The sequence below is a fragment of the Eptesicus fuscus genome, chromosome 7 (genome assembly GCF_027574615.1).
Source record: "Eptesicus fuscus isolate TK198812 chromosome 7, DD_ASM_mEF_20220401, whole genome shotgun sequence".
Classification (NCBI taxonomy): Eukaryota; Metazoa; Chordata; class Mammalia; order Chiroptera; family Vespertilionidae; genus Eptesicus; species Eptesicus fuscus.
In genome coordinates, this window is record NC_072479.1 from 52,432,741 (window position 1) to 52,446,452 (window position 13,712).

At 52.1% G+C, this 13,712-nt stretch overlaps 1 protein-coding gene and 1 pseudogene across 1 annotated transcript; both read left to right on the forward strand.

Moving 5' to 3' along the window:
* The window catches only part of LOC129149707 (40S ribosomal protein S27-like), a 40,180-nt pseudogene extending 33,108 nt beyond the window's left edge, over window positions 1–7,072 (forward strand).
* A 31-nt stretch (window positions 7,073–7,103) lies between these two features.
* Window positions 7,104–13,425, forward strand: B4GALNT1 (beta-1,4-N-acetyl-galactosaminyltransferase 1). The gene is made up of 11 exons (XM_008148710.3): window positions 7,104–7,423; window positions 7,995–8,213; window positions 8,766–8,930; window positions 9,080–9,186; window positions 9,619–9,659; window positions 10,039–10,219; window positions 11,189–11,287; window positions 11,426–11,616; window positions 12,084–12,224; window positions 12,492–12,732; window positions 13,113–13,425. The coding sequence occupies exons 2-11, from the start codon at window positions 7,996–7,998 to the stop codon at window positions 13,328–13,330; spliced, it is 1,602 nt and encodes a 533-aa protein (XP_008146932.1). The 5' UTR covers window positions 7,104–7,423; window position 7,995; the 3' UTR covers window positions 13,331–13,425.
* Window positions 13,426–13,712: the final 287 nt, after the last annotated feature.

A 13,712-nucleotide genomic window follows, 5' to 3' on the forward strand; every position in this document is an offset into this window, starting at 1 on the left:
ATTCATCATTTCTTTCTGTGTATTTAAAACATTCCTGAAATAAGTTGAAATGCATCGTAACCTCAGATACGTTTTTAAAAAATAGTAGATTTAGCTCTTGGCTCAATGTCAAAGAACATACATAATGTTCAAGAACTCCACCAACCCTAATATGCCCTCTGAAGTCCCCCTGTATGACTGTGGAAATCTTTGCTTACTTGTTTAAAGAGTTAGATTCAGAATAACTTAATTGTTGAAAAGCATCTATGAATCATACTATCTCATTATAAAGGGCTATGTTCCTGTATTGCAGTTAATATGGAAAACAGAGTGCATTACTTTTCTTGAAATCCAAATTGTGAACCTGTGGGGCTTCACAATGACATAATGAAGTTATTGGGCAGTAAGATTATTCTTTTTAATTATTTTATTTTCAATGGAAAAGACTAATGCAACTGAAATTCCTCTCTATGGAAGGACATAAAATGACTTTTAACACAGATTATATAATTTCATGCTAAATATATAATTTCATCATAAATATTGTATAAAAACTCTTCCTTCTGACCTCTCTTTTATGAAGTTAGCTGATATAAGTGAAGATAATTTATCTGAACACAAAAATTAAACTTTTTTTGAAAAGTAAAGAATCCAAAAGCCCTGGGCAGTGTAGCTCAGTTGGTTGGAGCATCATCCAGTACACTGAAAGGTTGCAGGTTTGTTTCCCTTCAGGTCACATATCAAGGATGTGTGTTAGGTCCCTGGTCCCCATCAGGGCTCATGAAGGAGGCAACTGATGGATATCTCTCTCACATCTATGTTCTTCTCTCTCTCTCTCTCTCTCTCTCTCTCTCTCTCTCTCTCTCTGTCTCCCTCCCTTCCTCTCTATCTAAAAATCAATAAACATGTCCTCGGATGAGAATTAAAAAAAAGAATGAAATGTTTTCCGTTATAGTGAATTCTTAAGCACTTTCTTCATGTGTGCGTAGTGCTAGCTAGGTGTCTAAGGGTTACAAGTTTGGTATGGATAGCACACAGGTTGGTGTCTTCAAAAACCAGACAGGCCTCACTTGCCTCCTTCAAGGTGCCAATAACTGCCCTCTGAAAGCACAGATCTGATGTGAAGTCTGGAGCTACTTCTCGCACCAGATGCTGGAAGGGAATTTTGTGAATCAGACGTTCAGTGGACTCCTAATAACGTCTCATTTCACGGAGTGCCATTGTACCAGGCCTGTAGCAATGCGGTTTTTTCACCCCTCCAGCAGAGGGAACACGCTTTTGTGTGCAGTTTTTGCAGCCAGTTGCTTCCTTGGTGCTTTACCACCGTCGATTTGCAGGCAGTTTGCTTTGTATGAGTTGTGGTACAGAGACCTCCTTACTTACCCGCCCCCTTATTCTTCTACTAGAGCTGTAGGTGGCGCTGGCATTAGAGAGCTAGACGGCAGCTTGGGCACACATCCCGTTGGGACACCGGGTTTGGGGTGCCAAAAGGGAAGCAGTGGGGAGGGCAGTGCAGGAGGCATGATGGTGAACACCCAGCCTGCTGGTGTTCAGGTTGCAGCAGGATATGCTAGCTATATATATAAAAGCCTAATATGCAAAGTGTCCCTCCGGAGTTCGACCTACCAGGAGTTCAATTGCTCGCTTTGACGTGCACTGACTACCAGGGGGCAGTGAGGAATGTAGGAAGGCCCTGGCCAGCAGCCGGCAGCCGCTAGGGACCCATCTGTGCACAAATTTTGTGCACTGGGCCGCTAGTATTTTAATATTTAGCAAGGATAGCATATAGTAAGAATGGCCTAGACCTTGAGACCTTTGTCCTACCTAACAATTCCCCCCTTAGATTTTTTTAAAAGTTTTAAATTTTTTTATTATTGATTTTAGAGAGAGGAAGGGGGGGGGAGAGAGAGAGAAGCATTGATATGAGAAATATCGATCGGGTTGCCTACCACATGTGCCCCAACTGATGATCAAACCCGCAACCTGGGTATGGGCCCTGACCAGGAATTGAACCCCCCACCTTTTGGTGTAAGGGTGACAACAATCCAAACAACTGAGTCACCACACCAACCAGCCTCCCCACCCCCCACTTCTGCCAGATTTTTTATTCCTCATTCTTTTTTTAAAAAAGATATTTTATTGATTTTTTACAGAGAGGAAGGGAGAGGGATAGAGAGCTAGAAACATCGATGAGAGAGAATCATCGACCAGCTGCCTTCTGCACACCCCCTACCAGGGATGTGCCCGCAGCCAATGTACATGCCCTTGACCGGAATCGAACCTGGGACCTTTCAGTCCGCAGACCGACGCTCTATCCATTGAGCCAAACCGGTTTTGGCTATTCCTCATTCTTGAGGGAATAGGGACAAGTCACACTTCTGTGACTGCTACCTGCGGAACATGACAGCGTACGTCTTTGAGTTGGAGGAGTGAAATTCTCTGGCTGCCTGATTTATGAGTGTCCCCTAGGTTCTTGGATTCCTGAGAACAGAAGTGCATAAGGAGAGCACCATTCAACAGGAGACATGTGCCATAGAGGTGAGGCAGAAGCAGGGGGGAAATCAAGGAGACTGGGGCCCTGCCACTCAGAAACTCCCACCCTGGTGGGGATCTAGTAAGCAAGGTGGGCCAGAGTGATGGCCTCCCTAAGGACAAAGACACCAACAAGGGAGAGAAGGGGGAAGGTGCTGTCATATTTGAATCTTTTCCCATATGATCCAGGACACCAAGCCATAGTTTTTATTCAGAAATCACTTATTGAGCGGCTAGGTGTATCTAAGACTTTGAAGGACAGGTAGGATCTGGGCAGGAAGTGGCCATGCACAAAGGGTGAGCCTAGTGGGGAAGCACAGCAATCCCAGAGGGGGAAGGGATGCCAGATATGACAGTTCTACACAATATCTGGTCGGTGAGCCGTGGTTTCTCAAGCACAGTGATGTTTGCCACGGGGCCAAGTAAAGAGCTGTACCTGCCTGGGAGGGAGGGCAGATGGGGAGGAAGTCCTGACATGGCCCACTGCATCTGCTCTCTTGGGACAGGGCGCTGCAGAAAAGCCACTCGTGGTGGCAGGGAGAACACACTTACTTGCAACCTCTTTTCCCCCCTAAACCCATTGCCCATTATGAACTGGGACAAGCCTTAAGATGAGCAGATCACCAGAGGTCTATATAACGCACAGTTTCCATCCTTCACAGACTGTGGCTCCTCCACCACTTGTCCCCAGTTTGGAAACAGGAACTCAAGACTGAAAGTGAAGACTGAAATAACTGCAGGCTCCGGTTATTAAAATCAGAATGAAACAGGAGGTCAAAGTAAGGGTCAGCGATGCCACAGGGGCTGCTCACACAAGGCGCCGCTTTGCCTCGCCTCTTCTCTTGGTCTCAGTTACCCACACTGAGCAGTGGCACCCCCTACTGCCCTTACACATCGTGGCTCCTCTCAGCCCTCTCACTTCTGGCTCTCCGGGACTTTGCCTAGGGAAGATGGGCTGAGAAGGCCTCCCCTCTATCTCACCCAGGTGGGACTGTGAGAGGCAAAGGGATGCCTGCTTTAACAGCTTGACTCACATGTCACAATTCAGACCCAACCTGCTAAAAGGAGGGTCCTGGGTGGTGTGGCCTCCCTTCACTTGTCTCCCTTCCAGCTCACACCTTAGCACTGTGGTCGGCAAACTGCGGCTCGCAAGCCACATGCGGCTCTTTGGTCCCTTGAGTCTGGCTCTTCCACAAAATACCACAGCCTAGGCGAGTCTATTTTGAAGAAGTGGCATTAGAAGAAGTTTAAGTTTCGGTTTTTTTAAAAATATATTTTATTGATTTTTTTACAGAGAGGAAGAGAGAGGGATAGAGAGCTAGAAACATCGATGAGAGAGAAACATCGATCAGCTGCCTCCTGCACACCCCCTACCGGGGATGTGCCCGCAACCAAGGTACATGCCCTTGACCAGAATCGAACCCGGGACCTTTGAGTCCTCAGGCCGACGCTCTATCCACTGAGCCAAATCGGTTTCGGCAGAAGAAGTTTAAGTTTAAAAAATTTGGCTCTCAAAAGAAATTTCAATCGTTGTACTGTTGATATTTGGCTCTGTTGACTAATGAGTTTGCCGACCACTGCCTTAGCAGTACAGCATTCTGTTCCTAAATGTCAATGGCTGCCCGTGGCTGTGACAGAGCGCTGGGCTGCTCCACCCTGCTGCGTCCACAGCTGAGAGAGCACGCAGGTCCGCCCATTCCACTGCCAGTCAGAAGACTCCCCACAACCATAGGGCCTGTGCCCCAGGCTGAGCGGGGGCCACTCCCCAAGGAGGAGACACAGCTTAGAAGCACCTCATCTTGCCTATGGATAAAGAGAGCAATCTTTTCTCACTTCGACCTGCCCCACTCCAGAGGAGAGGAGGGAAGCTAATGAGCTGCTACTCAGAAGTTGAGCTACTTGATTGGGCTCTGACACAAGAAAATGCATGACTGCACCTGCTCAGAGTCAGTGATCTCAAAACCATCCTTGCAGATATATGCTCTTTATTAATGGACAGGGTACCAGTAAATTACTTTTAAAAAATAACAAATGAGTCATACCTTTTTAAAAATTGATTTCAGAGAGGAAGGGAGAGGGAGAGAGGGAGAAAAAAAAAAAAACATCAATGATGAGAGAGAATCATTGATCGGCTGTCTCCTGCATGCCCCCTACTAGGGATCGAGCTCGAAACCCAGGCAGGTGCCCTGACCAGGAATCAAACCTTGACCTCCTGGTTCATAGGTTGATGATCAACTGCTGAGCCACACCAGTCAAGCACTATATTTCTTAATTTATATAAGCACTTTCATTTCTTTAAGTCAAATAAACAGGGTTCTTTTTATCCAATTCTGAAGAATGTACCCCCAAAGGGCTCCATTCAGGGATCAAATTTGAGTTTCCCATAGCCAGCACATTTACATATAAGACAAATAAGGCAAACAAAAATGTCCATACAAAGAACAAAATCCAACTCCTGCAGGACAGACAGACAACCGGACCAGAGATTGTCACACAAGGATGTCTTGGATTTCCCCACAGGCGTTTCTCAACCCTCCAGAGTTAGACCTAATTCAGGCCCTGAATCCTGCCCAACCAACCAGAAACCAAACACACACCAGAACTGAAGCTATCTTTCCGACAACCCCGTACCCAAAATGCGAATAGGAACACTAATTCAGGGGCCTGACCCACCTGTCTCCCTCCCAAAGCGTTGAGCGAAACAGGTCCACTTTGCTGTGGAGGCAGGCCAGACAGCGGGCATCGCCCATAGAACAGGTCCTCGGTCCAGTGGAGGAGACACAGGTGAGGAGTGCTGCTGCGGACTTCGTGACAAGCATCCCCACCAGACCAAGAAGGAGTTCTTTTAAGAGTGTGCCATCCAAAAAGAAAGAAAAAAAAAAAGGGTCCCATCTGAGTTACCAAACTTGTTACCAAACTCGAGGTTTGCTGCTCGGAGTGCTCTATTCAAAAACAAGAACTAGTTGTTGCAAGGTAGCTCTTACTTTCGTGCAGCAAGTAAAAAAGACGGGCCGCAGAGCCGAAGCTCTGCTGCTGGGAAGGGCGGCTTAGCCATTGCTTATAGACACTGTTTGGCCAATTACATGTTGATTTCATTTCTGCAATTGGCTACACTTATCAGAGTGGTTCCTGTGAAGCTTACACTGTTGTAGTTGGTCTGAAAAATATTGTGCAACATTTTAACATTTAGCAAGAACAGCATTTTGTAAGGATGGCCCAGACAAATGATTTCAACAGGTCCACAAAATTTTTTTAAACATGCAATACTTGACTTTTCCCTTAGATTGTCAAAAAATTTTTAAATATATTTTATTGATTTTTACAGAGAGGAAGGGAGAGGGATAGAGAGCTAGAAACATCGATAAGAGAGAACCATCGATCAGCTGCCTCTTGCACACCCCCCACCAGGGATGTGCCCGCAGCCAATGTACATGCCCTTGACCGGAATCGAACCTGGGACCTTTCAGTCCGCAGACTGACGCTCTTCTATCCACTGAGCCAAACCGGTTTTGGCTAGATTGTCAAATTTTTAAAATGACAACTGCCAACACAATAACAGCCGTCTGGTGTAAATGAATCAAATCAAAATTATACCTACTTTTTTTGTCAGCAAAAAATATACTTTTTTGTGCTGTCGAATTTTAGTAATTAGTTTAAGTGTGATATGAGATTTAAAAAAAAAAAAAAGTTGAAAATGCCCGGCCTGCCTGGCTCAGTGGTTGAGCATCAACCTTTGAACCAGGAGGTCAAGGTTGGATTCCTTGGCTGGATCCCTAGTGGGGGGTGAGTAGAAGGCAGTCAATCAATGATTCTCTTTCATCATTGATGTTTTTATCTCTTTTCCTCTCCCTTCCTCTCTGAAATCAATAAAAAATATATATATTTTAAAAAATGGTTGAAAATCGCTGGCCCAGACCCTTGAGACCTTTGCCCTATCTAACAGAAGGACAAGTCTTTCTTACTTAGGCTTGTGCTATTCGTGGTAGGACACTTAGCCCATCAATTGCCAGTAGCTTTGCCAGTCATTGTGACCAACAAAAATGCCCCCAAGTACTTCCAAAAGCCTGTGGAAGGTACTATCACCCACGCAAAAACCAGCCCCCCAAAACACTCTGGACGCTACCTCAGACCCAGCAAAAAACCCCTAGAGTGGTTTCTGTCATCTACAAGGACCTCTAACCAAGACACACACACACACACACACACACACACACACACACACACACACACACGAAAGAAACTCTCACAAAAGACAAACTAACAAACTAAGATGCCAAAGCTCATGATGAAAATGAACACCAATCAACGATGAGAAAGAGGCTCCTAACGAATAGGGCAGAGAACAGGGTTGGGTGCAGACGGTTGAGATGCCCCCAACCGTTCAGAGGCGAAGGGCTGGGGGGGTTGGGATGGGGGGTGAAGGGAGAAGGACCTCTGGGCGCCGGCTCCGGGCCCCCGCAATGTCCTCCGCTCCCACCAGAAGGCGCCCGCATTCCCCGCGCGGAGCCGAAGCCTTCGCCGCAACGAGCCCGAAGCGGAGCCGCGCGGCGCCGCGATCTGAAGCGCCGGGCGGGCGGCGGCCCGAGCCCTCCCGAGCAAGGGAGACGGGGGAGACCTGGCTTTGTTCCCTGGAGCTGGTGTCTCAACGCCGAGTGGCGGTTTCTCAACGCCGTCGGCCACCCTGGCAGGAAACGCCCAGAACCACCCCAGCACCGTAATCTACACAGCCCAGGGAGTCCGGAGGCGGGAGGGCTCTGGCGCGCTGGGGAGGCAGGAGGATCCCCCCCGCTCTCAGGCTCACCCCGGCTCTCCCATCGGGCCGCCTCCAGCCTCATGAGGACCCCCAGGCCGGCGCTGGGAGCCTGGCGCAGCCCGGATCGAAATCTTGCCGCGGCCTTAGCGCGTTAGACAGGTTAGTGCCCGGGCCGGGTGCGGGCCGAGCTGAAGGTGGGAGGAGGCGCACTCGCGCGTCCACTCGGTCCCCCCCGAGGCCACTCACCGGGTCACCTCCGCCGGGGCCACCCAGGAGCGCGGGCGTGATTCTGCATTTGTCATGACAGGCAACGTGTGGAGCCGCCCTTGGTAGCACACCCGGGGGCAGGTGACCGAAGAGTGGGGGGATGCGCGGGCTCGGGGGGGGGGGGGGGCGACGAGCTTGGGGGCCCCCGCTGCCCTAATAAAGCGGGGCTCTTCTCCTTATGCGCGGCCGCGTGGGAACCTCCGCATCCAAAGGTCCCTCGCGTCACGATGCTGGGCCTCGGGTGTTAGAGGAGACGGAGATTCGGGAGAGAGAGGGCGAGAAGAAGGCTGGGAGACACAAGGCCGGGGGAGTGAGGGGAGTGGGTAGGGGGTGACGATTCGCTGTACAAACCCTAGCGCGCAAAATGTGGAGAGCGCCCTGGGAAGCGGGGCGGGGGTATCAGGGTCTGCTCACGCCTTTGCGCCCCACCTTTCTCACCCTCCCATCCCGACTGCCCACCCAGGATGCGGCTGGGCCGCAGGGCCCTCTGTGTGCTTGTTCTGCTGCTCGTCGGCGCCTCGCTGGGGCTCCTGTACGCCAGGACCCGGGAAACCTCGGACCTCCGGATACCTCTTTCGCTGTGGGCGCCCCTGCAGGGTCCCCCCAGGCCAGAGCTGCCGGACCTCACCCCCGAGCCCCGCTATGCCCACATCCCCGTCAGGATCAAGGAGCAAGTGGTGGGGTGAGTGCCAGGAGTGGTGGCCACAGTGCGTCACTCACTCGGGGTGGGGGGGTGGGGGGGCGCTTTTGTTCTCTCCACTGCTGCGCTCTGATGCCTGGGTTTCCCCAGCTGGTTGGCTGGTGGTGGGGGTGAGGTGGGAGGTGGAGGGGGCTATTGAGTCTTGGCCTGGGGGAGGGGGGGAGAATCTGCTCTCCCTGAACCTTGTCATGGTGATGGGGAAGGAAGGGTGTGCAGTCAGGCGATGGCTCTGAAACTCTCTATGATGTCCACATAAAGCAAAGTCCCGGTGGGGTCCTGAATGGTGGGTGGAAAACCCTGAAATCTTAGCAGTTTTGGCCCTGTTCTGCACCTCTGGGAAATCCTGATTTAGGAATAGGTCATCCTATTTAGGGTCCCTCCTCCCAGGGACTATTTGGAGAGCAGTGTTTAGGGGGACAGATATTGGCTGGGCAGGGTTGAAGGGTGCTGTGTAAATGTTTTGTGGGGTGAATGGAGCTGTATGGCTGGGCTCTGATGACTCCCCCTCCCCGCTGCCCCCCTCCCCCGCTCCAGGCTGCTGTCTGGAAACAATTGCAGTTGTGAGTCCAGCGCTGGTAGCCTTCACCTCCCCTTCCAGAGGCAGGTCCAAGCCACGGACTTCACCAAGGCCTTTGACCCTGAGGAGCTGAAGGCTGCCTCTGCCTCAAGGGAACAGGAGTTCCAGGCCTTCCTTTCAAGGTACCAGCATGAAAGGAAAGCATGACTGTGCTGGTGGAGAGCAGTAGGTGGCCCTGAGGCGGGGGGGGGGGGGGGGGGGGGGGGCGGACAGGAGGGAGAGCCCCTCTCCTCCTGACTCTCCCTCCGTTCTTCCCCTCCTCCACTGACAGGAGCCAGTCTGCTGCTGACCAACTGCTCATTGCCCCTGCCAACTGCCCCCTACAATATCCTGTGCAGGGTGTGGAGGTACAGCCCCTCAGGAGCATCTTGGTGCCAGGTGGGGAGAAAGGTCCTAGGGGATGACCTAAGCCACCATGGGAGTGGCAGCGCCTGACCTGGGTGGGGAGGAATGAGGGAAGATTGGAATTCGAGGCACGGGTCTTCTGATGCAAGAGGGACTTGAGGTCAGCAGGGGGATCATGAGGTGGGAGATGGGACAGAAGGGATTCTTAGTTGTCAAGAATTGCAGAAGACTATAACTAGGGAAGTTTGGAGAAAAGAATCTATTCTTTGCAGACTGATCAAGGGTAGGGCAGGCCATAGAAGAGCTACTGCTTTGATGTGAAGGAGTTAAACAGTTACTCTAGGCTACTTCAGCTATTATGCCCAGCTGCCTCAACAAGAGGAAGGGATAAGTTCTGTGTTGTGAAAAAGGAAAGAGAAAGTGAGCAAAGCTGTCTGTGATTCTCATCCCCCTCCTTCCTCCCAGGGCTGAGCCTGCAGGCTGCTTCTGGTCAGGAAGTATATCAGGTGAGAAGGAACAGGAGGGTGGGGAGGCCAAGTGGGCATCAAGGATGCTGGGAGGGTCCTAGCAGGTTTGGCCCAGTGGATAGAGCATCGGCCTGTGGACTGAAGGGTCCTGGGTTTGATTCTGGTCAAGGGCACATGCTTGGGTTGCGGGCTCGATTCCCAGTAGGGGGCGTGCAGGAGGTAGCCAATCCATGATTCTCTCTCATCATTGATATTTCTATCTCTCTCTCCCTCCCTCTCTGAAATCAATAAAAATATACATATTTTTTAAAAAGGATGCTAGAAGGAAAACAGGGCTGACAAAGGAGGGATGGAGGAATCAGGGCAGCAAGAGGTAGGTCTGGGGGCTAACGCTGCACTGTCCTATACCTTCTCCCAGGTGAACCTGACTGCCTCCTTGGGCACATGGGACGTGGCAGGGGAAGTGACTGGAGTGACTCTCACGGGGGAGGGGCAGCCAAATCTCACCCTCACCAGCTCAGGACTGGACCAACTCAATCGGCAGCTGCAACTGGTCACTTATAGCAGCCGAAGCTACCAGGCAAACACAGCAGACACAGGTGCGAGGCGCTGGGTGGAGGTAGGGGCAGTCTGGGTGAACAGAGAGAACCCAGAAAGGCGGGGTCAGGCAAATGGCAGAGGGTGTGGGAGATACTCGGGCAATGGCCAGAGCTGCCCAGCCACACAATGGGCATTTCAGCTAGGCCAGCGGGGCCAAGGAGGGAGAGAAGAGGCCTTTGTTCATCTGGGGCCGGAGCAGGCCAGAGGGAAATCTGAGCTTTGGGTGTGTCCCCTCCTCAGGCCAACCATGGGGGCCCCAGGAAGTGATCTGCCCCAGGAGCCAGAAGACAAGCTCTATTCCCAGCCCACCACTTCCTATAGGGCAAAGGGCTTTATCTCCCAAAGCTCCCACTTCAAGCAGAAGGGACCTACCCGCCAAGGCTTGCTACACCAAACCTGCTCCCATTTAGGACCTTTGCCCCTGCTGTTCCTCTGCCTAGAATGTTCTTCCCCCAGATTTTTGCATGGCTGGCTCCTTCTTGTCATCTGGATCTCAGCTCAAATGTCTCCTCTTCACTATCACATTACTTGTCGTATTTTCTATTCAATATTTACCAGTAACTGAACTTTTCTTATTTACTTAACCTGAAACCAGGCTAGGTTTCTATCCCAGCTTTGTTGCTTAAATCGTTGTCTAAATGTGGCAGATTATTTCATTTCTTTGTGCCTTCTTTTTTCTGTAGTAGGAATCTACTTCATATTGTGAAGATTAAATGAGTCCATATTTAAATTACCACTTAAGGTAATTTAACAAGTGCCTGGCTCATAGTAAATGCTCAATAAAGGTTAGCTTTAAATTAAATGTTTTCTCATCTCACTCCCCTCCATTAGAATGTAAGTTCCATGGGGGTAAGAACATTGCGTTCTTGTCCACCAGGGCTTAGAAAGGTGATACACAGAATAAGCACTTAAATATTTATTTACTAAAAATAGAATGCTGTTCCACATTTCACGTCCTTTCTTCCCAGTCCGGTTCTCCACCGAGGGACATGAAGCGTCCTTCACCATTCACATAAGACATCTCCCCAACCCTCGGCTGTACCCACCTGGCTCTCTACCACAGGGAGGTGAGGCTTGTGCATGCAGGGACAGGGGTGCGGCCCCAGTGGGAACAAGTTGGGAGAGGGCTGTCTGGGAGAAGATGTCTTTTTGCTCCTCACTATCCACTCTCCTTGTCTGCACCTAATTCTGCCCCTCACTCCCAGCCCAGTACAACATTAGCGCTCTGGTCACCATTGCCACCAAGACCTTCCTTCGTTATAATCGGCTGCGGGCACTCATCGCCAGCATCCGCCGCTTCTACCCGACCGTCACAGTGATCATCGCCGACGACAGCGACAAGCCAGAGATCATTAGCGGTCCCCACATCGAGCACTATCTCATGCCTTTTGGGAAGGTGCGCCGCAAGCCAGACTGAACCCAGCGCCCCAGGGCACCGGGAGGGGGCGCGCGCGCGCAGGCTCCAGAGTAGTGAGTGATTCCCCGGATTATCTGCCTCAAAACCACTGGGATGCCTGTGAACCCTGAGGCTTCCTGGAATGTAAGCTCGGTGAAAGCAGAAATCATGTAATTGTGTCTATTTTATTCGCGCTGCATTCTTGGAATGGTGCTTAGCACCTAGTTTGTGCGTGATAAATAGTTGAATGAATGCACTCAGGAATTAAATGCATTCCAAGACACCTCCCCCCCAACACTGACTCTGACAATGGGAAACTGTATTTTTTACCTAGCTCCCCGCAAGTCACAAGAACTCGAAGTGTGGAGAGGGGTACAGGCTGTTTAGAGTGATCAAGAGTGAAAAGGAAAGGTGGCAAAGAGGTATGTCCTAACCACGGCCTCGCCAACCATACATACCCTTCCCAGGGCTGGTTCGCAGGCCGGAACCTGGCCGTGTCCCAAGTGACCACCAAGTACGTACTGTGGGTGGACGACGATTTTATCTTCACCGCTCGGACGCAGCTGGAGAGGCTTGTGGATGTGTTGGAACGGACGCCGTTGGACCTGGTAGGGGAGGGGCCGCAGGATGTGGGGGTGGAGAAAGAGGGCTTCCCGGTGTTAAAACCCCGGCTGGAGAGCAGCCAGCCCTTGGGACCAGAGAGGATGAAGAAGCGGAGCCTGGGGTATATCTAGGCCCCGAAGGGGTAGAGTCGAAAAGGACAGGGCAGGGGAACCACGGGGTGCCCGGGGGGGGGGGGGAGAGGGAGGAGGGAGCACAGACCTACCCCCTTCCAGTCCCCGCCCCTCCTGGAGCCATCCTCCCATTCACCGCAGGTGGGGGGCGCTGTGCGCGAGATCTCGGGCTTCGCCACCACCTACCGGCAGCTGTTGAGCGTGGAGCCGGGCGCGCCGGGCCGCGGGAACTGCCTCCGGCAAAGGCGTGGCTTTCACCACGAGCTCGTCGGCTTCCCGGGCTGCGTGGTCACCGACGGCGTGGTCAACTTCTTCCTGGCACGCACCGACAAAGTGCGAGAGGTCGGCTTCGACCCGCGCCTCAACCGCGTGGCGCACCTGGGTGAGTGGCGCCCTCTCCCGGCAGGGTCCCCTTCCGAGGCGAGGTTCCTTGCGGCCAGGCGCCAAGGGCGCCCCCCAGCGGAGCCCAAGGCTGCCATCCGGCTCCCCTAGAGCAGTTCTTCGAAGTTTTACCAAGAGAAAGAGCTTCTGCCTCCTGGCCTGCACACCACGTAAATCTTCGCACCCAAAACAGCTGTTGGGTCCACCTTGAACTCCACTACCACTGTGGTCACTGCCACCTCTACCCCACTTCCCCTGGCCCTTAGAAATGGAGTCTGTGCATGCGCACCCTCCATACCCCAAATCTCAGTTCTCCCTGAGGGTTGGCCTTCTGCACTCTCAAGACGCTTCATTGTGCACTCCCCTTTCCTCCACCCCCAGAATTCTTCCTGGATGGACTCGGTTCCCTTCGGGTGGGATCCTGCTCAGACGTCGTAGTGGATCACGCGTCCAAATTGAAGCTGCCTTGGACATCCAGGGATCCTGGGACAGAGACTTATGCCCGGTACCGTTACCCAGGATCGCTGGACGGAAGTCACGTGGCCAAACACCGCCTGCTCTTCTTCAAACACCAACTGCAGTGCATGACTGCGGAGTGACGGCCACTCGGGGCCTTTCAACTGTCAGGCTGGGCCTGCCTTCTTGTCCCTGCCAGAAATTTCTAGCAAACCCCACTACCCCCAGCGACCACTCCACTGACTGTCCCCAATCCCCTTCAGAACCTGATCCCAAATAGGGGCTAGTCCTGGTGACACTCCTCCTTCCTGTGAGTGCCCAGGGGTGTGATGGAGCCATAACTCTTCCCACAGCCAGTGCCAAGTCCTCCCTCCACCCCTGTCATGGAGGTGGGGCGTCACTTTCCAAGTGCCAAAGAGCCCAAAGGACTCTAAGAACCTCAAGTGGAAACCCTCCTCTCCTGGTGACTGAGTGCGTGGGGAAGGCCCCAACATGTATTCCCAGGACTGTGCCCCCCTCCCCCAT

Excerpts from the sequence above, each read along its gene's own strand:
- B4GALNT1 (XM_008148710.3), top strand. The coding sequence starts at position 7,996 with ATGCGGCTGGGCCGCAGGGCCCTCTGTGTGCTTGTTCTGCTGCTCGTC. Across the intron at positions 8,931-9,079 it reads TTCCAGGCCTTCCTTTCAAG|GAGCCAGTCTGCTGCTGACC; the intron begins GTACCAGCATGA and ends CTCCACTGACAG. Across the intron at positions 12,225-12,491 it reads AACGGACGCCGTTGGACCTG|GTGGGGGGCGCTGTGCGCGA; the intron begins GTAGGGGAGGGG and ends CATTCACCGCAG.